The sequence below is a fragment of the Betta splendens genome, chromosome 4 (assembly GCF_900634795.4).
Source record: "Betta splendens chromosome 4, fBetSpl5.4, whole genome shotgun sequence".
Lineage (NCBI taxonomy): Eukaryota > Metazoa > Chordata > Actinopteri > Anabantiformes > Osphronemidae > Betta > Betta splendens.
This window is the reverse complement of record NC_040884.2, coordinates 14288098-14311064: the sequence shown is the minus strand read 5'-3', so window position 1 is coordinate 14311064 and position 22967 is coordinate 14288098. Positions and strand designations below refer to the sequence as shown.

Genomic DNA, 22967 nt, shown 5'->3' with positions numbered 1-22967 from the left:
TTACAGCCAGGTCCTAGCACTCACAATAAAGTATAATCTCATTTGGGAGGCCTCTGTCATCCAGGAGCCTCTTAAACCACTTTCTCCTGGACACACACACACACACACACACACACACACACACACACACACACACACACACACACACACACACACACACACACACACACACACACACACACACTCATCTGTCCACCACTGGCAGGTCACACAGCCTGTCAAATCTGTCTTCACAACACACACACACACACACACACACACACACACACACACACACACACACACACACACACACACACACACACACACACACACACACACACACACACACACTCGTCAGGCTCTAGTATTGTTCGTAGCTCCAGGGGCAGCTCTATACCCAGTCCCAGCATATTTTAACAGAGGGAAGAGCTCCGATTTGTCAGAATAGTCACAAATGTGTTACTACAGGAACCTTTTAGCAACGCCACATAGGTGTGTTACGTGTTGGCCTTCGTCTTCCTTCTCTGTCATCACTGTCTCTTTGTTACTGGTGATGAATGGTCGCCACCAGTGTTTCATTAAGCTCTTTAATTTGGCCCACAATTAGAGTTCGTCCCGTTTGGAAGACAAAGCAGATTGTGTGGCCGGTAATTACGAGACTTGGTGATGGTGGAAGATGGATGTAATCTAGATATCCATCTTTTGCCCCCAAACGGAGTCTGTACAGGTATAATGTGTGCGTGTTGTGAATCGCGAAGCAATCTGAGCAGGGATCGCGGAGGCCGCGGACCTTTAGCGCTCTCAGTCACCCAAGCTTCCTTCACATTCATCCTCTCGCTCTTTATCCCTCAATAAGCGGCGCTGACAATGCTATCAGGGCCCGGGCCACGCGCTCGCCCTCCCCCCACCCTGCTCCCACTTCATCCCCTCACAAAGAGCCAACAATGGCTCGCAGGGCACCGGTCCAGCACGCGTGATCTTGGCTTGTGCGCGTGGTGAGATAGCATCTTCGCCTCCTCTCCTCTTTTTTGTTAGAAAGCTGTGATAGCGTAGCCGCGCGAGAACCTCCGTCGCCTTCCATGCTACTCAAAGGGCGGAGCAGGGGTTTCAGAATCCCGGACCTCTGTGGACAAACCCATTCACCGGGGGGCCAAGAAGATAACTTTGGTATTTGCAGATTTTAGGGAGCGAGATAAAACGCTTTTATATGTGAGTAAAATAAGAGTAAGTGAATGAGGAGATGTTAAATCTGATAAGCCGCCATTTTCAGCTTTTAAAGCTTCTGTGACAAAGCACAATTTGATGCAAAATAAAACTTTGCTCTGTTTTACTATTGAACGCGGTGGAGCTCTCCAGCTGGAGACTTAATCTTCTGACAGTTTACCAGTCCACCAGTATTTTAGCCTAAAGGCTACAGTTCCTAATTGTAAGCGCTTGCGGCGGCGGTGCCGCTAACTTTGTGCCCATGTGAGCGACGCTCCTCTTCGCTGGCCTTGATCTTGTGCCTCGGGGCCCGTGTGCGGCGTGGGGATCTGGGCGTAGATGGATGGGTGGTCATGTTATGCCTCTAAACAGCACTCCTCCGCCCTCCGACTCCGTGATTAATGGTCTTTTAGTTGACAAATCACCCCTGGGGCTCAAAGGACAGAGGCAGCTAGGCAGACAATGGCTGCTAGACAATCAATGCCACAAGTTTACGCTTTCATCCCTTTGAGCCAGAGATGTGTTTCTCACAGCCTTGTTTCACTATCATTAATTTTAATTTTGGATCTCAGGGTTTGTCTCTGTTTGTCAACCAGTCGGCTCCAACCTACACAACACTGTACGTTCCCCTCACTGTAGTTAAGTCCTTACAAATGCATTCATTTCATGTCAAGGTCTTGTTTTATAACATCTGTCTATTCCAGGGGAAACATTCGCTACTTTCCTGTGACAGAACCTGAGAGGAATGAGGCTACGGAGAAGAAACACTTTAACTTACTGTACCAATATTCACATTATAAAGTGCTGCAAGGTGAGCAGACTGAAGGCTGCTCTGAATATCGGTGTTGCATTTCACTGTGTCCTTGTACCGTTGACCACTATTGAAACAGAGTCTAACAATGAATCCAGCTCAACAAGTCTGACAGCAAATCATATTGAAACAGAGGTCGTAGCGTTTTATACCGTGGTATAAAAGTTGAACCAAACTAAAATGAAATGGGAATTGTTAATTTCGTGAAGCCTAAAGAAACAGTCATTATTATAATAATTTATAAAAGTTTCCGTACCTTGTTTCTCACAGCAGGAGGAAGTTATATAAATACTTTGATTGTTTTCATTTTTATTTGTTCAGTTCAATTGCACAGTTATGGCACTTTATGAAATTGTTATTGCCTGGTAACTGCTCCACTAGGAAACCTTGACATGTACGCGCAAACGGCAAGTACGCACCTTTACTCCCTGATGGCGGCGGCCTCTTTCAGCAGGGTAATATCCCCTTCCATGCTCTGGAAATAGTTTTAGAAATGGTGCGAGAAACAAGACAAATAGTTCAAGGTGTCGCCTTGGCCTGCGTATTCCCCGGGTTTCAGTTTGACTGAACAGCTGAGGGACCCGCAGCCGCTTCACAGCATCATACACGCACACACACACACACACACACACACACACACACACACACACACACACACACACACACACACACACACACACACACACACACACACACACACACACACACACACACACACACACACACATTTTAAGGGGTTTGTAGATAATAATAAGAATAAAAGCTACAGCAAAAAGCCTGAAAGACCAGAAGACAATTAAAACTCTACTGTAGATACTGTAGGTGTGTCGTTGTGCATGGCTTTATGAAGGTAAAAACGATGGGAGGAGAAGGGTGTACAGAACAAAATGTGATCCAAAGCGAGCACATCGTGTGTCACCTAATTAGACCAGCGCAAGTCTCAACAGTGAAACGAGCCGGACGCTGAAGCCGACAGGGAGGATGGAGCCTTTAGTTGTTTCCTTGGCGATCATTGATTTTGCTTCGAAGGACTGAATTTCTGACCAAGGACCTCTTCATTGGTTTTGCTGCTTCAGGACAGGAAGTTGGAGAAACCTAATCACATGACCAAAAATATGTTATAAATACTGTGATAAATCCTAGACGTGGCGGTACAGTCATACAGTGAGCTCATCATGAAGCTCAGATTTGGGTGTTTCCTCCACTTTGAACGAACCTTCTGCTGCACTTAAACCTCAGCTTAAAACAATTGTGAGGGTCACATCTTACCACAGAGCCTATCACAAGATGCTTTGTATTGATTTTTAGCTTCTACCTTTAACACTTTCCAGCCATATCTTTTAATTCACTAACAGAATTGAGTTTACTTATTATAGGCTATCATCTGTTTTTAATGAAAATCAGTGTGTTAAGTTGAAAGTCTGTCAGTGATAAGCGCTAGAATCTTATAAGACCGCGTTGCTGTCGCCCACCAGTTCTCTGCGCAGCTCACACCAGGAAAAAGTTGGAATCATCTGATAGAAATAAAATCAATAGTAATAAATCTGAGAACAGCAACACTATAATAATTATAGTTGCAGTGCAGTAGGATCGGAAGATCTGAGAGAACGAGCCACTGGGCGGAGGCCAGTGATGTAGGCACCGGGATGAAGCTATCAGATCCCACACTTATGGAATGCTCACGAAAACAGGGAACACAGAGCATGAGTGGAGTCAGGAGGAGCCGCTCCGGCTTCTTGGCTTCTTCTGTGGCTGCAACCGCCTCCTAAATAAACTGATTTCGGGATCCGCTGACGGCGGTGAAAAGCAAAAGAAAGGGGACATAATGGGAAACGTCACACTTAAGCTCAATTCCCCCTCTAGTCTTTTATAAGAAAGGTATTCGGCCTCGGCCTTAATGGCTGATAGATATTTGATATTTCTCATCTGCCTGATACAGAGGCAGAGAGGAAGGACTGATGGCGCTGGAAGAAAGACGGAAACATTAGGAGGATATATTTTAAGGCAGCTGGTCTGTCTCTGTGATGATGGAGGTCTCACATTAATGTCAAGAACGCCCGGTTTCCTTGTGGCTCCCTCACTCTTATCTTTCCGTTCTCCCCTCCGCGCGTCTTTTTGTCTCACTCCTTTCACCCATTTGCGTCTCTTCTCTCCCCCTCTCTCTCACCGGCCGCACATTCTGGTCTCTGGGCTCCAATAAACGTCAAGCTGCATCATTCAGCCTAACCGGCGGCCAATTGCGAAAGCAGATGACTCAGAGATGGCTTGTAAGAGGCTATTCATCCTATCCGGCCCTCGCCGTGTTCATCACCGTCTCCCATCTTATCCTTTCTTTTTATTTTTGTCTCTTTCTACTACGTCTTCCTCACCTGCATTAGTTCATTATGACATTTCTATCACTTTACTCAGCTCCTGTAGGATTAAATTTCCACCATCTCCATCTGGAAATTTATAAATAGTTTTAATAAATTTGTCACAGCAAGGTGACATTTCAATATTTAGCATTTTGTACATAAAACATAGCAAAGGCATTGATTTTCATGTCACGATCAACAACCGCCACATACAGCTTCATTTAAAAGCAACAAGTGAGAGTTAAACCGGTTCATGCTCCAACCCTCAGGTGCAGATGTGGACCTCTGCTGGAGGATGACGCAACTCGTCTGTAGAGATGAGGGACATAAATCATCAACCGTACAGTAGATGATGCTTTCAGTGGACGTAGACGGCCTTAGTCATGTTTGTGGATGATGACCCACTCCGCCCGCTGTAACCCCCAGCGTGCAGGCTGGTGCCACACGCAAGTACAGCCTCAACCATGGCTCATCAGCTCTGGAGACCAGCCTTGGTTTACCCTATTCAAATATTTATTTTATGTATCCCCCTTCTGTTTATTATTTATGGAAATATTTTCCATAAATTACCACACATTTGAGTTCCAGTGCTGCCCAGGTATGAACTACTGTACAAACCTCTGTCTATCTGTACGGGGCCCTGAAATAGTACCGTCTGCAGCGCAGCCTTTGTGCCCATTGACACAACACTTTCTTTTGCGAGCCAGATGTTTTATTCATTCCGTTCGCAAACAGAGTGTGGAAATTGAACGCGCCTGTTCTGTCAGAAACAGAAAAGCCCAACTGAAGCATTCCCGTGAAACACACACACACACACACCCCCCCCCAACCGGGGCCCGAATGGACACTGCGCCAACCCGCGTGCAAACACACAGACACACTCCCGCCCTCCTTTGCGTGACGGGGAATTACTATAATTTGTCATTGTAATCGTCTGGGTCGCAGGGGGGAGTGCAGGGGGGAGTGCAGGGGGGAGTGCAGGGGGGAGGCAATCAAACGGGAGGGAGAGGCCAAGCCAAAGATTTTGATTCATCGCTCTGTCCCAACAACAGAGATTAATATTTGAATGTAATTATTACTTCCCTGGCTATTACTGACCGCACTAAATGAAATCATCTGTTTAGGGGAGAGAGAGAGGGATCGAGTGAGACACAGGTATTTCATTAGAGCTGGAGGAGGCGGCATCCGTTGAAAGAATGATTGCATGAGCTGAACAGGTGAGAGCGGGGAGGCGTGGGCTCCTAATGAGGACAACTGCTATTATCTTTAGCAGGTGATTCATGCGGCCACTCGCCGGTCGTTTGGCTAAGATCAAACGAGCCTTAAACTAATGGCGGAAGAAGATTGTTCGGCGTGATTGAACTGGATTTGATACAATTGCTGTGTAGGAGCCCGAGACTTATCACGGTGATGAATGTGAAGTGTTTCACCTAATTATTTTGGGGAAATTCCACATTTTCAAAATGAAATCAAACCTATAGGAACAAATGTTTGAAACATAAGAGCTTAAAAACTAAATTCCACCGTTCATGCAAACTAAGATGCAAAAGAATCTTTCAGCAAAAATGTATTTTTTTGTTTTTTCAACTTTGAAGGCTTTTATTTATATCCTCCTGGAGATATACTGGTTTTACAGCTGCACAGAGAAAAGCACCACTGCAGGGTTTCCTTGTCTCGTTCAGGGCCACAGTAACTTGAGAATACGAACACCAATCACAGACAAGTGCCTCGTCAAACGCCCCAAGACGCCCTGACAGGCCGACGTCTGCCCCAGGTCTGTGGAGTCAGTACAGACCTGCGAGGAGCGTTCATCACTCACAGCTCCAAGGTCCCAGATTATTAAATACCTGCAAACTGTAACTTGACCGCAGGAATAAAAGTCCTCTGCTTCATCAAACAAACACACACACACACACACACACACACACACACACACACACACACACACACACACACACACACACACACGCTTGGCCATGCCAGCCGGGCATCAAACCACCAACCCAGCTATTAGTGCTTTTGGCGCGTGAGCATGTGGCCGATCGCCGTCAGCTGCAGCTCATTACCGAGGGTCACCGTCGAGTTTAAAGATAATAACGAATATTTGGACAAATAACCTGAAAGCAGACCACAGAAAACTGCAATTACGCTGTTGTACTGTTTATTTCCTGTCGAGCAATTCTGTCCAAAAGTCTTGTTTCATGCAGTTCGTCCATGCGTGCCGTCGACAGTGGGCCCGATGTGATGGAATCAGTTTATGCAGGAGTGAATGTGAAATATTGCCACTCGACGCTGTTCTGACCCACTTCACCTTTTAACCGCCTGCTGCTTCGTCCTACGCTGAGTTTCTATGAGCAGTTGAGGCTGACGCTGCTGATTCAAGATGCTTAAACGGCCTGAAAACGTGTTGGGCTTCCGTCCCGTTGCTCCTCGTGAGCGTCTCACAACCAACGCCTGTCGCTGAACGTGAACCGCTCATGCGGAGAAGTGACGTGAGTCAGATTCACGGGAGACGGACCTTCACCAGACCGACGCAGCACGTTCAGTAGGCACCGGCGAGAACGCGTGGAAATGAGAAGCGGAGCGGTGTTCGCTGCCCCGCACTCACGCTCGCAGTGCAGTCGCTGGGTCACAGCCGAACACCATCCGTCTGATGACCGGGTCCCCGTCGACCCGCCTCCCGCAGCCGAGCCCGTGTTCTGTCAGGATTAATGAGCTCGTTGAGGGTTGAGTGATGGATCAGAGCGGAGCTGCAGGGAGGCTGACAGTGTAACTCCACCGCTTAAGGTCCAAGTAACGAACTCAGGCATAATGAACACAGGCCTCATCACACACGTTCATTCACGCCAGCAAACACATTCAGAAAAATGTGAATTTGGATTTAAAACAACTCTCAGCTTTTGATATGATGTCTGTAGTGTGACTGGTGGAGATATAATGGGAAAAGAAGTGAACATCCAAGTTGCCCCTTCATTTCTCCACTTAAACAAAGCTGAGGAAATTAATACTTTTTCATTTTGCCAGCAAAAAACCAAGAGTTAGAGTTAAATTTTGCATGTGTGTGTAGAGCAGCAGAGCTTTTCGTACAGTAGCCGGCCTCTTCCAGGACTGTGTTTCTTACCTTCTCTGTCGCAGGCGACAACCAGTTCCCCCACTTGACTTAACTGGTTTTATGAGCAGCTCTCCCATTCGCAGCTCAGCTCTAATTAGACCCGGCCGGAAACGTTCATTAATAATGGAAACCTGCACAGCTGGATACAGATGTAAACGCGGGTGAGGACGCTGCTCGTGTCTCTGTATAGATTCACGTGACCACTGTTTGTGCAGTTACGAGGCGTTCGAGGCACCGGTGACTGCAACCACATAGTCCGTAACAACCAGTCACCTGTCACATCCTGATCCAAAAGCTCCAGTCGTGTTGTGGCTTATTCGTTAAAACACAAAACACAGCAACGGTTACTTTTTTTTCTCGTAGTAAGTAAAATATTAACGGACCTATTTGTCACAATTTAATAGTTTAAGCGTCTGCATTAAAGTGAGGCGTTTTATTAATGTGTAATTACATGGCGGCCATGTGTGCAGGCGGCCTGTGTGCGGCTGCCCAGGCCTCCTCTGTTCTCCTGCTTTGCTGCTCCTTCAACCAGCCAATATTCTTGTCTCCCCATATCCAGCAAGTCAATGTCTATTCACTGTTCCAGGGCTGATTTATGACCCGCTATTGTTGTTGCTCTCTGATATTGTTGAATACTGCAAACCGTGATAGCCTCTCCAGACCCCCTTGCCACTCCGTATCGTGTACTGTCACCGCGGGGCCCCCCTGAGGACCTTACACACACTCTAATTGGTTTGGGAAGGATTTGGCAGCCTTTGAACTAAAGAGAGACAGAGAGGAAAGTAAAGAGTGAGGCAGAGAGATGGGAAAAGGAGCGAGAGAGGGGGGGGGGGGGTGTTGACGGGTGTGTGTGTGTTCTCTTAGTCCTTCTTTGTCCTCGCGCCTGTTGTTGTTGTTGCTGCGGGGGAGCGCTCGCATTAACAGAGCGGCCGTAAACAGCGCTGGCATGCGCAGTAATGCGCGTCGCATGCAGAGCAGGCCTCAAATTGGACGGACGAGGGTGGAGCGAGGCGCGTTCACGTCGGACACGGAAGGGGCACATAAAACACGTCCGCCAGACAGAAAACTGTCAATTAAAAATGATCTCTGAAGGCCGGGGCTATTTTGAAGTCAGACCTACTTCTGCCCTCGTCTGATGAGGAGAGTCAGTTATGAGACACAAATCTCTGTTTTATCACCGGGAGCCCTGAATGCAAAGGTGACGGCGCGTTGTGGAGCGGAATTAGCGGCGCCGAGGCGGCGCGGAGCGCGTTTAGCGGCGGCGCGGGAGCTCCGCGCGTTAATGCGGCTTAAGGGACGGCGGCAGCGACGGACGCCTGGCAGGGATGAGGCTGATTAAACGCCACCCCGCGAGCCGCCAGCGCTGAACTGACCACGTGCTGATTGATCCAGTGTCAGAATCATGGTGGAGCGTCTGCTTCTGATGAGAACATTTTTTGTCGCTTAACTTTCCTTCAAACAAGTCACAGCGCTGGTATTTTCAAAAGGCAACGTTATAAATAATTTTTGCCAGTTTTGATCCACGCTATTTAAATTTGAAACAGCCCACACTGTCACAATCGTTCCATTAACTCCGGGGGCAACGGTGTATTTGTTCTCCACATATAACAGGGTCTCCCGTGTCACACATGCAGCTGTGCTCTTCCCACTGATGCTCTGCAGGTGTCTGGGATGTTACAAGTGCCTGCCAGTCATCTCTGACAAAGGCGACACCAAAAGTCCACTGCTCTCCAGCCACAATGCGAGGTGGTGGTGGCGGTGGTGGTGGTGGTGGTGGTGGGGGGGTCTCAGTGATGGATGGCAAAGCCCAGCTGAGCATATTGCTCCCTTAATAAAAGCTGCCCTGCAATCTACACGCAGCTAAGGGTTTATTCTTTTCTTTTTTTTGTGGCGGCGGCGGCTCCCTCCGCCCGCCGCCATCATTTTTAAGAGCGAAAACCGGTTTAGGTGTCAGAAAGAATGATGCCCCTCGTCAGGCCGCGACTCACCTCTGAGCGGTATCCACGGCTATATTCGCACCGAGTGGCTCTCCGATGGCGCGGCCCGAGTCTTCCCCTCTTTCTACCCGGGGCCCGGAACCGAGGGAGGAAGATTGAAAACGCAATCAACACTTCACCCGTCGACTTAGAATCCGACGAAGCTCTTCGCCGGCCCTTATTTGATTGGCCGCACGTCGGCGTGCGGGTTGTGCGGCCTCATTGTTATTCAGCGGGTCGTTGCGCTCAGCCCTCGTTTCAGCCTTCTGACAACAAGGCCTGGATCTATCGACGTCCAGTTTGCCTGATTGAGTTCCAGACTTAATTGCGCAGCGCAGGGGTAGTTTTCCTTCGCTACGTTCCAGCCGATCAGAGCACGAGCTCTCGGAATCGTATTGTAAAAATGTAATTGTTCTAAAATTAAAAACGAGTATAACTTTGTATTCATTATACCTTTATTACACAAAGACAACTCATTCCAAGTAAAACCCACCAAAGGCCAAACACTGTGCAGTGATGTCATTGGTGACCCTTCAGTTAGTAGATGGTGCAGTTGGCAGAGGAGCGCTGGGTACACAGGAAGTCACTGGTGACCTCTCTATAACCCCTGGCTTCAGTAAGACCACTTCCTGCTCAACATATGACAGGAGGAGACGCATACGCTGTCAGAGTCCGCCCACAGGTGGAGACAGTTAGTAGTAATGGGCCTGATAGCGTTTTTACCTTCCATGAGGTTGTAGAGGTTGCAGTAGTTGGTGCCGTGGTCCCGAACGGCGTACCAGGTCTCAGACACGGACATGGCCTGAAGAATAGAGTTGGTCGAACCCAAACCAAGAGGAACGTCCATAAGAAGCAGAAACAGGCAGATGAAACGTGTTCAGGCTGTGAATTCAGTCGAACTCACCGACACATGGCAACCAGTGAAAAAGCCGTAGGAGACGAGTCGTAAGTTGATGTCGTCCACATATCTCTCGAAGGGAGTCGTGTGTTTGGCTGCGATGAAGTGGACAGAGGCCGACTGCAACTGCGGAGACACGAAGCTGTTTATCCATATTTAATGTCATTTCTTCACATCTGGCAATGTAAAGAAGCACTAGACAGAAGAAAAAGTGACCGTTTTGGTCAAAAGACTCGCGAAAACAAGTTACAGGCCGTTTCATTATGGAGACAAATCGGCTGTCAGAGCGTCCGCGCAGATCAATGGGGATGAGAGGGCGAGAGGTTCAAGGTGTGCGAACCGTGAGCCACACACCAACACGCGCTCAGACACCCTCCGTAAAACGATGACAAGAGTGAGGATGTTTTACTGTTCACGCACAGAGGTCAGAGTCAGGGTCAACGCGGGGTCATGCTACAGAAGCAGCAGCTGGGGAAGTAAAGCAGCTGAACTCTGCAGGCACACAGCCCTCGACCCGGATGCTTTTACGTCATTTTCAGTAATGAATGTAATTTTTTTTATGACACCATTTCTCACGCATGCACACACCTTGTACAAGCACTTCTGTCCTCCCATGGCGCAGTCAGTCATCGTCCTCCACTTCTTGATCTGCGACACCAGGGACTCGTAAACCGCCTGACATGGAATCCCTAAGTACCTGCATGACAAAGACAAACACGGCCACTGAATTTGCCTTTGGTTCCGATCCGGGCTCGTGCTCGTCTTCACTTGTCTTGCCTCGTCTGCCACCTAGTGGTCGAAATAATGAAGCGTTTTCATGGCTGAAATGACAGTTACTGCAGCGTTTTACACGCACTTGGAAACAGGACGTCTCGGTTGTGTATTATTCATTTTTAATATATGTTGAACAGAAGCTGAACGATTAAATCCATTTATCTGACATGAAGCGAGCCCTTCTTAGGCCCCTTGAGGCAGAAAAGATAAAAAACAAATCACACCACATGGTCTATTGAAAAATTAGTAAGTAGGAAACCAAAGTTTTTTATTACGAGGAATTATTTTTACTATTAAAAACAATAGATGTCAAAAATGTTTCAGTAAATGAACATGTTTAATGACATTCAATACGAGCAGAGCGCCATTCACCCCTGATGGTGCTGGAGCGCCACCTAGTGGCCGATACATTTACTTTTCTCATCCGACCTTTTATCATCATTTAAAGGTACCATATTATAATAGTGTAATCAACCACAACCACACACAAAGTCACGCATGACAGTAGCAACAAACCAACACACAAAGAAAACAGATCCGGCAAAGCCTATTAGTCACAATATAATTCAGCTGTTGGCAGTCACATGCTGCAACACTGATGGAACGATGCACACAAAATATTTGTCAATGATCAATAGAGCCTGAAGCTAAAGCTGCTGTGACGTCCACGCATCAAAAACACAAAGAAGGCACTAAATGCAGCCTACCACTCTACTCTGCACTGGGCGTGCAACGGTCCGGCACCGGAACGCTCCGAGGCTCCAACCAGCAGGAGAAGTGGCAGCAACCAGCGGGCCGAACCCATCCGGCTCATCGGGAGGTTCTGACCCTCGGACTGACCACGGGTCCAGCGGCTGCAACCTGAAATAGACCCACAAACAAATCACAGGATGATCATGCGCTCCGAACAGCACATGACCACACGAACAAATTCAATTTGCTTCTGAAGGAGACAACAAGGAGACGCTGGTGAGTTATTTGCTCTCTGCCGCTCCATCGACTTCAATGCTCCACTGTCCCACACGGTGTGAAGGTATTTCACAGTCTCACGGGGGCCGGTTCCACCTGCTCCTCTGCCCACGGCTTTTGTTTCTGCTCAGTCGCTTGACACTGAAGAAGCTGACGTGTCGCACCTCGTCTCCCCTTTTTCTGCCGTGACGACTGGATGAAGTAACGCGGGGTTAATGATGCAGCGTAATCACACTATTTGCAGTTTTTATTTTCATTTGAAAGAAAATGCAGGTATTAGCACAATGAAAACCAGCCGCCGCTGCTGCTTCTTCTGTAAACGATGCCTCCATATGCTCCTTAGCTCCATATAAATATTGATCTCCGCAGTGATCATTGGGCCCCAGTGACCCTAAGCTGAGCTGAAGGGATCCAAGGAGCCAAGGCTTTTCTATTGTGTTTCAACCAGGCATGATTTGATTGAATTGTTTATCACCATCACACTCACTTTAAAATTACATCTTTAATTTCCATATTCTTGCTATTGCAGCATAATTTCTCAGTGTGAAAGGCTCTTGGTTTCAAAATACATTTTTCTGAAAGCAGCCAGGATTCAAGACAGAGGACACCACCCTTTATCCTGACAGTCTATTAATGCAGTCCCATCTGTAATAGGCCACTGCACATTTGGTAAAACACAGTCGCTATGGGAACGAGAATAACAGCACTAATGGTGGATCTACAGTACGTATCTTTGTTTAAAAACATTATTATGTGAATTTCAAACAAATACACAGTACAGTAGGAAGAAGATTTTAGTCTCTGTTTGTCCTGGTGTCACCTTCACGTTTCACATCTCTGCTGAGGAGCTCAGACGCGTTGGCGGAGCGTTACACACACAAAAGCATGCGTACACAATCTGTGCACAAACCAACACACAGTACAGTACGAAAGCAGCTCATGAGCCTTGACAACAGAAAAAAACATCCCTGCAAATGTCACTGTCACTCATATGACACCTTTATTGACATCAGATGTAGTCTGTAGCTCTGATCAGAGGACACACACACACACACACACACACACACACACACACACACACACACACACACACACACACACACACACACATCCCACAACAACTCTTCCGAGGACAAGATGGATGGATGTACAGTAAAGGTGGAGTATGTACTGTACTCATTGCACCAATGAATCTTCAGATGTTTAACATTACAAGCTGATAACGCTACATCATGTCCAAAGGCACATGATGTATAAACATAAATATTCACAGAGCTGACATGGGGGGAAACTGAACTGAAGGGAGGGAGGGGGAGAGAGGGGGAGAGGTAGAAGGCCGTGAAGGAGGAGGAGGAGGAGACACATCAACCAGCTTTAGGGTAGAAGTAAAGATGGCCATAAAACAGCTCACGGGGGAAAAAAGAGACACTCGACCGCTGTGAATGACGGCAGCAGGAGAGACGGAGCGAGGGAGCCGCTTTTGTGAGCACGCCTGCAGGATCACAGTGGCCTTGAGGGATGAAGAGCCGGGAGGAGGAGGGGGAGGAGGGGGAGGAGGCCGGCATTCTTCCCGAACGCGAGTGCTGAGCGCTCGGCAGCGCCTCCAGTCTCCGGCGGGACCACGAGCACTGCCAGGGTTACAGCCGCTCGGGGGTAGAAGGAGGAGGAGGAGGAGGAGGAGGGGGGCAGAGCAGCCTCCGGGTTCAGTCCTCTCCGAGGAAACGGCGCTGCGCTCCTTCCGACGCCCGGCCACTGACAGACACGGAGCGGAGGGGCGCGCGTCGGCAGCCACGATGACAGAAGGTGCGTTTAGGAAGCAGGGATTTAAAAAGTGCCGGAGCGCCACTTTCAGCATCGATGGCTTCAGCTTCACCATCGGTGAGACCCTCCTGTACAGTGCAGCCTTTGTGTGTGTGTGTGTGTGTGTGTGTGCGTGTGTGCGTGTGTGCGTGTGTGTGTGTGTGTGTGTGTGTGTGTGTGTGTGTGTGTGTGCTTTACTTAAGGTTTATTATATTTGAATGGCGGGTGGTGGTTGTGTTACATGTTCCCATCATAAAATTGATCGGTGGAGCTGGTTTCCTAGTTGAACTGGTTCATCCTCGACAATGTGTTGCACGGCTTTGTTCCAGCTGGACGACCTGCAGATGTGGTTGTCCTGGACTCAGCCTAACAGGCAGCATCATGACGATTTGGAGCTCTGGCCCAACAATCAGAGCCCAGCCGCCGTTAATGCGCTCGGCCAGTTGCTGTAATCTATTCATTTCTCGGCCGGCTGCTTCCTCTGGTTTATTCACCACCGCACCAGCGACTTCCTGTTCCATTCTCCAAGACCCCACGTTCAAAAATGTGTTTGTACGCGCTGCAGTGGCTTTGGGAGCAGCTCAGCGGATCAGACACTTACTTAAGTGGACGTCTGAACGTAACAGGATGCACACAGCAGGGCATCAGTGGAGTCAAGGCCTCGTGGGTCTCAAGTAGATTGAAGCAACAGCTGCGTGAAAAGCATGGGCGTCACAATAACATCGAACTTGATGATCACTACATTTACTGTACGCTCAAATCTGTGGCTCCCTCCTTTTCTTGCTCATCAAAAGAACTACTGGAATAAACGTTCACAGGAACACATCAGCGCGGATCAGGTTCGTGCCTCTGCTCACATCAGCGGCCGAGCAGAAGGGCCTGTCGTTTTACAGTGTATTTACAGGTTGCTGTCTCTATGGGAACAAGGAGCGATCGGAAATGACTGTGACATCATTTTGACTGGTGCAGATAAATGAGTGTGTGTGTGTGTGTGTGCGCTGCCAGTTGTTAGGGTGCTGAGCTCAGGGAGTCATTATTGCTAATGAAGTGGCCTCTGTCAGTACAGGTAATACAGACAAGGACTTCAGTTTGTGAAACCCACGTGGTTTAGGAGTCTTTTATCACTGAACTTGTTATCCGTGCAGTTGCCAACGAGGCTGGAGGGAACAACCTTCGCCCGTCCGCCCGCATAGCACGTGAGTTCAGCAGCTTTCAACGCGACGCCTGTGATAATGAGATGGGATGAGGTGAGCAAAGTGTGTTTGTTCGTGTGGGGACCTGCTCAGGCTCTCAGTCCCAGAATGCACTCTGCACGGCCGCGAGCGCCGGCGCCGGCGTCGCCGACCGCAGAGGAGTGGGCGTCGACCCCCGCGCTCCGGAGGAGGTCCTGGCCGACGCGCTGCCGAACCCCGACGCGCCCGACGCCATGGAGAAAACTGCCATAAGGTCCCACCAGCAAAGCACTGTGACGCGTAGCGTTAGGAATGAATCACCAGCACATACCTGCATTCGTCTCTACCTCCAGAATGATGCTGATCCTGTGTGTGTTTTTAGATTGCGGTGTCTTGTTAGGCAGCTGGAGAAGGGAGAAGCCTCGGTGGCGGACCTGAAGAAAAACCTGGAGTTCGCTGCTTCGGTCCTTGAAAATCTATACTTTGAGGAAAACAGGCAAGAAGCCTCCGGCTTATGTCAAAGTCCCCATTCAACAGCTGAGAAAAGACGAAGCGATGAACCCATACCCTGTTTACTGTACTGAGTGATTGAGCCTCGCCTCTGTCCAGGCGGCTGGCGCAGCCGGAGGACGAGCTGAGCGACATCCAGTCGGACACGGTGCCGTCGGAGGTCCGTGATTGGCTGGCCTCCACCTTCACGCGGCAGAGGGCCCTGATGCTGCGCCGCGGCGACGACAAGCCGCGCTTCCGCAGCATCGTCCACGCGGTGCAGGCCGGCATCTTCGTGGAGAGGTTGGGCCTCCTGTGCCTCCTGTTCTGCCTGTGTTGGGTCGTGGGGGTCCGTGTGCTCCGTGCAGGTCGTGAAGTCCCCATTTGTCTGTGCCGTGCGTGAGTAAGAGGCCTCTCTGCACTGATGAGCTCTAACTACCAGCCCGAGCAGACTTCAATTAGAATGGAGGACATGCGGCTAATGGTGACTGCTTGGAAACAAACAGCTGTCTGTGTTGTTGAATCTTCTGCTGTGATTGTGTTGCTGTGTGTTATATACTGTAGTGCTGGGCTATTTGTGTCACAGGACTTCTATTGTTTTACTGTTATCTACTGCTACTGTAGCTAAATCCTTTAGCTAATACATAATTTCCCATGTGAATTATTGCAAGGTTGTGCAAAGGGTTTATTCTCCTATTTAGAAATGTTCTCACCATGCAGTAGTCTTTGTTTTGACATTGTGTTGTGAAATGTGTGTGTCTGTGTGTGTGTCCGTGTGTTCTGTCTGCGGCAGGATATACAGACGAACCTCCAACACGGTCGGTTTCACTTATCCCCCAAATGTCATCACTGTGCTCAAGGTATTCCTGTTTGTGTCTGTCCGCGTGTTGCCCTTCGCTGCAGTCGCGCCGTGCGGTAACGGAGCTCACGTGTTTCTGCTCTAGAACATGAACATGTGGTCTTTCGATGTGTTCGCGCTGAACGAGGCCAGCGGAGACCACGCTCTGAAGTTTGTCTTCTATGAGCTTCTGACCCGATACGACCTGATCAATCGTTTCAAGGTAAAGTTAAACCTTAAAGTCTGTGACGGAGGATCATGTTCTATGTTTGATGTTATATCATGTTGATTCTATCAAGGCAGATCTGATGATAATGGTTGTTATGTTGTAGGAAAAGATCTGTTTTTGTTGTCTGGGTATCAGGTCCCGGTCTCTGCTCTCCTGTCCTTCTTGGATTCTTTGGAGGTGGGCTACAGCAAATACAAGAACCCCTACCACAACCTCATGCATGCTGCCGACGTCGCACAGACCATCCACTACCTGCTCCTCAAGACTGGCATGGTGGTGAGCTGCTAGAGGCAGGATTCCAGTCCATCACAGGCCTAGTTCATACAGTAGATACCACCAATGTCACCAATGGGTAATAAAGAGTTACCTGAAAGGCCCGACTGCTTGGGTCTGGGTCAACTGGGGTCAGCGCTGACCACTGCAGTCCAAAACCTCCAGCAGAAGAAGCAGAAACATTAATCTGAGCCTCTGAAGGTAACCTGTTGCAAAGCAGGGGAGTTACCATGGTGATCTACAGGTCCCTGAATAAAAGCCAGCTTTGTGATACTAGAAACTGGAACCAAGCAGCATATCGTCTGAGAGCGCGTCTGCAGTGGCTGCTCTGATGCTCTGTCCTGATTACGATCGGAAACACGGGTGTTTGGCAGGAAGAGGATGAGCCTAATGGTCAGAGTGACGGCAGCTGGTGTTAGTGGGTCACTACCTGGGGGTCATGCAGGGTTCATGCTACGGCTGGAACAAAGGTTGCGTATAGTTTAGTTATAGTTATATTTCTGTGTAAGAACAATTAGAGTAATTGGTGAAGCCCCGATGAGTGACGGGTCTCATCTGTGTCTCTCAGCACTGGCTAAGTGATTTGGAGATCTTTGCCGTCATCTTTGCAGCTGCCATCCATGACTTTGAACACACAGGGACCACCAACAACTTCCACATCCAGACCAGGTACCTGTCGGCCAGCGTTCTTTGTGGCGTTTAAAAAAACCAAAACAAACACGAATCAGCTGAATATCACAAACTCCAGAAAGCGGCAGAAACATCAGGCGTGTGTCGCCTGCAGGTCAGAGGCGGCCATGCTGTACAACGACCGAGCCGTTCTGGAGAACCACCACGTCAGCGCTGCCTATCGCCTTCTACAGGGGGACGATGAGATGAACATCCTCGTGAATCTTCCCAAAGAAGACTGGAGGTGAGAGCGCGAACACATGACCACATGGACGTGCTTGTTCAGTATCTGACTGGTTCTTCATCCGTCCCTCAGGGAGCTGCGGACGCTGGTGGTGGAGATGGTGCTGGCCACTGACATGTCCTGTCACTTCCAGCAGATCAAAGCCATGAAAAGCCTGTTGCAGCAGCCGGACGAGTGAGTCGGAATGACGGATCGAACAGTCGTACAATTTGTATGAACCTCAATGCTCTCACAAAAACACGGCGGCTGCCAAGGGCCTCACGGAGATCGGGTTTCCTCTTCTTGCAGGATCGACAAGCCCAAGGCCCTGTCGCTGCTGCTGCACACGGCCGACATCAGCCACCCCGCCAAGCGCTGGGGCCTCCATCACCGCTGGACCGCGTCCTTGTTGGAGGAGTTCTTCCAACAGGTGGACGGCGGCTCTGCGTCGCGTTTGTCCGGCCCCCGATAACGGCGCTGGATGTCTCATGTTGGTCTGTGTTGTTTTCAGGGTGATAAAGAAGCGGAGCTGGGTCTACCGTTCTCCCCTCTCTGTGACCGCAAGTCCACCATGGTGGCCCAGTCCCAGATCGGTAGGATGCACTAGAACTAGTACAGCTCCTGTTATTGGTATATTCAAGTGTTCATCAGAATATCTACTTTTAACAAGGTGGAGGTCTGACGCTGTCGTTCTGCAGGGTTTATTGACTTCATTGTGGAGCCAACGTTCACCGTGATGACGGAAATGATTGAGAAGATAGTGACGCCGCTGATTGAAGAGGCTTCTCAGTCCGGACTGACGGGCGTGAGGCGCGCAAGGTGAGCACACGCCGGACACGGGTCGACACAAGCCAGATACCAGGTGGTGTTTATAGTTGATTTGTGTTGAGTCAACAGTGTCAACAGCATCTGTGGGAGTGATGGGAAGCTTTCCAGCCTGAAGAGTCCAGCGTCTGAGGGCAGCTGCTGTCTGACCATGGTGGACTTTAAGAGCTTCAAGGTCACTTGGAACCAGGAGATTCATCACAACAGGGACTTGTGGAAGGACCAGGCAGATAAAGGTAGAGGCAGTCAGCTTGTACCAGGCTGTGGTCTGTGTGCTGATGGTGTTATTGCATGTTATGGCTCGCCTCTGCTGGCAGACGTGGACAAAAAGACCAGTGACGAGGCCGAAGAGGGGAAGAAGCCACGGGCGGCCGTCGACACGCGGCGGGAGGGGGTGAAAACGGACGAGGGGGCGAAGAAAGAGGTGGAGCAGCGGAGGCTACGGCAGCCGCCGAAAGCAGAGGAAGGAGACGGGGATCCAAGAGGAGCTGCGGGGTCTCCGTGCGACTCAGACCGACAGGAAACGGGTAAAAAGAATCCCGAGGAGCACGCGGAGCAAGCGGAGCAGCGCCAGCGGCCACACGGTACCTGTCACCAAAGCCACGAATGCCCATGAGAGTCGTCCCTCCGCTAACGCTTGCTGTCTCCACAGACCAGCATGACTTCCCTCTGATCAGCTACTGCAAGAGGCCCAGCTACTGTGCGGGCTACTACCGGCTGGTGAGGTCAAAGGTCACGGAGATGCGGCCTATTGATGCCAGGGGAAGAGTGAGGAGGCTGCAGCGCATCTCCCTGCGTCGGCGGAAGTGACCTTAGAGTAGAAGCCATGGGTGCGACGTCACCATAAATGTCTTTTGTGTATATTTGCATTTTGCAGCCACATTTTCTAGCTGATTATAATTTTAATATTGTACAGGTCACTTTTGCTACATAGCCGTTACTAGTGACGCCTCCCCTTTACTATTGTCATGGTTCCAACATTCTCTTTGTTTAGTGAATCTTTTTTTTTTTTTAAATCCACTAATGAAATATTGATCGTAGTGGATATTTTACTGTCCTGTTGTTTTTACTGCTTGGTCTCCTGCTGCTGTCCCAGCCCTCAGTATTTACGTTGTAGTTGTATGAATGTTGACTAAATCCCTACGGCGAGTGGTGCAGACTGAAATGGAGCTGAAGCACCGAGAATAAAAAACTGTGAGTCACTGAATGTCAATTTTATAGCTTTAATATCTTAGGTTCTGATTAAAATGTCCTGGATTTACTGTAAGTTCCTCAATTCTCTTTGACTCTCTATGTAAATCTTCGCTTCCTTGCCTCTATTCTACCATAGTGTGTTTAAAGAAACTAGTTTTGTTAGGATGCTGATATGTAACCTGAACATATACTGTACAATGTCTCAACCAGTCACAATCCATTTTAATACAGTCTCTAATGAACTCAACACATCCTGCAGCGAGTATCACACACACACTGGCAAAACTAATGAATAAACATTTAATGCAGCCGGATGTAAACAACATTACTGACGGAGAAATGGTAGTTAAACGTCCTCCTTCTCATCATCCTCTAAGTGAACCATCTGCTTCTCTGCCTTGAGCAGCCTCACACCTACAGAGAACGAAAACACAAGTGGAGCTGAAACCAGCTGGAGTTGTTATAAAATGCACTGAGAAAAAACACCGAGTCATTAAAGCTAAAGCAGTGAATGAACGTGTCTGTGGTCAATTTACATGTAGTAACTACTGCTATTATGTCATTTATTACATAAGGTTTACATTGACAGAAATGTGTTATAATTGATTTGGCCACTAGATGACGCGCTTTACTTTATCAAGCCTATGAACCTACTATGTTGCTCAGTAAGTCTAAGTTAAAATTAAATTAACACTTTACAATTTAATAGTCACATGTTTAAATGTCATGGCTCTTAGTTAAAATTCATCATTTACTTACATCAGCAGCTTTACAACAGTCATCTGACAGGGAAGCTGAATGAACCTTAATGCATGGAGCATCTGCCAATTTAAGGTCAGATCCAACACAGTGTACATATTCGCAAAGTGGTTGCTCTAAAAAGGTCAAAGGTCATTGACCAGGAGCAGATAAAGTTTGAAAAGGAAACTGTATGTGTGAGTGTTCTCTTAATAACCTGGTATATGTGGAGGACAGTGGAGGATGGGCGTGTCCTTTCTTCGAGGTTTCTTCAGGTGGTCGCCCTCGCAACTCTCTGCACAAACCTTCTTCTCCTTGTCTTCATCGTCCTCCATGTCTGACTTCCTGTCCACCAGGCTCTCCAGCGTCCCCTGGTCTGTTACAAAGCCACACAAGCCGTTCTATTGTCAACCAGCTGCACCGCACTCCATTTAGGCGACATGTCACAAGAAAAGACGTCAATCAATGATACAATAACACAAAGTTTCAATTAGAATTCGCCTTTGAAACTTTGTGCTGAAAACATGTAAAGACACGATAACATTTTTGTCTCTGTTTTTAAATCAAATGCTTACAGTGATTGTTCTCCTGTGTCATCAGTCGATGTTCATTGTCCGGGGTTGACCTCATACAGTCAGTCGTCATCTCTGAGACCCCTGATCACATAACACACACACACACACACACACACACACACACACACACACACACACACACACACACACACACACACACACACACACACACACACACACACTCTATTATTTATGATTAGACCCTGTGGCACTAGCAGGAGAATCAAACACTTCCTGTGTGTGTGTCTCTGAGACTCAAAGACAATCTCATTATTTCACACATCTATTAAATAAACTGTCGCATTCAAATAAACCGAAACAATGAAACTGCGGCTGTAGTTAAACTTGAGATGAGAATAATAATGAGAATAAAGGTTATTGGTTGAAGGTGACATACAGTGCAAACAACAAAAGAACCAAACATCCAGGTTAAAAAACAAAGAATCTTAGCATGGACTTACCTCAGTCTCAGCAGTCGCTCACAGACGCTGCAGCAGCCTGGCTCTGGGTTATGAAGGCTGGAGGTGGAGCATCCTCTGCGTCCAGTACATGCTACATAGACCACCCCCACCTCACTCGCCCCCACCACCTCTTCCTCATCCTCCCCCAGACGCTTGACTACTGCTGAATATCATTAAATGTTAATCATCTCCCTTGAAGGTCTTTTAACATGTTATTTTTACATACAGTATCTGAATTTTAAGCTTTATTTATTTTAACCTTTATTTTTAACCTTTAACCTTTATTATTGTTATTATAACTATTGTTTAGACATTTACAGCCATTCCACTGATTAACATTAAATATTGAACCAATGCAGTTTACATCTTTTTCCCATTTCTGAAGCCTATTTATTATGAGAGACATTATGCATGGGAGTAAACCCATGTTTTTACCTCATTTTTTATGGCAGATGAGCTTTACTCGATGCTGCAATCAAATATGACAAAGGACTTTAGTCTGGTAGCCTTCCAGACAACATCATTCCAGACCAAATAATTAGGAATATTGCCAGGCTTGGAATTGGAATAGTTTCTGTGTTGCTGGCAACAGTTTGGAATTTGATCAGGTCCTCGTCTCCATCTGTGAGGACAGGCAGGCTGTCATCAAAACGTCCAGTGATCTGATAGGCAAACAAGGTCTACAATATACAGTACTGATTCGAACCTAATCCTGCTTGAAGAGGGAACATCAGTCCTACCCATGACAAACATGGAGGGAAGAGTTAGGTTGTTGCACTCAGATGATTACACAGTGGTGATGAAGATGGAATATACAGTAACCGAAAAAAACAAGGCTCTGTTCTCCTTAGAGAGGGGAAAACACTTGATGATGATGATGATGATGATGATGATGATGATGATGATGATGATGATGATGATGAGATATTAAAACCACCAGGACCCTAACTCACACAGGCAAACAGAAAAATAGCAGGAGCAAAACTTTGATTTCTAAAAAGGAGATGTGCGATAAATGAATTCTAATCTAAGCAGCGTGAGCTTGGTAGAGGAGCATGTGTACCTGTCGTGGTCAGAGAGAGCGCTGTACACTGCAGCCTGGTCTTCAGACAGCTGCTCCTCCATGTTGCTGAGAACGGAGCAGAACTGCTGCAGACACAGCATCATCTCCTCCAGCTCATCCAGAGAGAACTGCAAAGCACATCAAAAAGCATTCTCAGACTTCTTACAGTTACTGCAATAGAAATTCTCTCACATGCAGCTAATTACCCTCCAGTATTATGTGGATTCTGGCTCCTTCTGAAAATAATCCCCCTCCTTTAATTTCTTTCTTTGTGTCTTTTGGGTTGTGAGATGATTTTACTGATCTGAAAAGGGGCAAACACTTCAATTAAAAATTTTC

General features: G+C 48.0%; 3 protein-coding genes across 3 annotated transcripts; 1 reads left to right on the top strand and 2 right to left on the bottom strand.

The window, feature by feature from the left end:
• Positions 1-9875: 9875 nt before the first annotated feature.
• On the bottom strand, positions 9876-12013 carry LOC121202186 (uncharacterized). The gene is made up of 5 exons (XM_041070506.2): positions 11818-12013; positions 10925-11033; positions 10343-10462; positions 10162-10240; positions 9876-10067 (listed from the first exon to the last, which is right to left on the bottom strand). The coding sequence occupies exons 1-5, from the start codon at positions 11922-11924 to the stop codon at positions 9976-9978; spliced, it is 507 nt and encodes a 168-aa protein (XP_040926440.1). The 5' UTR covers positions 11925-12013; the 3' UTR covers positions 9876-9975.
• A 1408-nt stretch (positions 12014-13421) lies between these two features.
• Positions 13422-20307, top strand: pde1ca (phosphodiesterase 1C, calmodulin-dependent a). The gene is made up of 17 exons (XM_029148644.3): positions 13422-13957; positions 15025-15075; positions 15166-15325; positions 15434-15547; positions 15661-15843; positions 16334-16400; positions 16485-16601; positions 16743-16883; positions 17449-17549; positions 17665-17793; positions 17866-17967; positions 18082-18202; positions 18284-18365; positions 18471-18591; positions 18670-18833; positions 18915-19181; positions 19250-20307. The coding sequence occupies exons 1-17, from the start codon at positions 13522-13524 to the stop codon at positions 19405-19407; spliced, it is 2514 nt and encodes an 837-aa protein (XP_029004477.1). The 5' UTR covers positions 13422-13521; the 3' UTR covers positions 19408-20307.
• On the bottom strand, positions 19807-21712 carry ppp1r17 (protein phosphatase 1 regulatory subunit 17). The gene is made up of 4 exons (XM_029148645.3): positions 21566-21712; positions 21105-21185; positions 20747-20905; positions 19807-20205 (listed from the first exon to the last, which is right to left on the bottom strand). Exons 2-4 carry the CDS (start codon positions 21172-21174, stop codon positions 20138-20140), a joined length of 297 nt encoding a protein of 98 aa, XP_029004478.1. The 5' UTR covers positions 21175-21185; positions 21566-21712; the 3' UTR covers positions 19807-20137.
• Positions 21713-22967: the final 1255 nt, after the last annotated feature.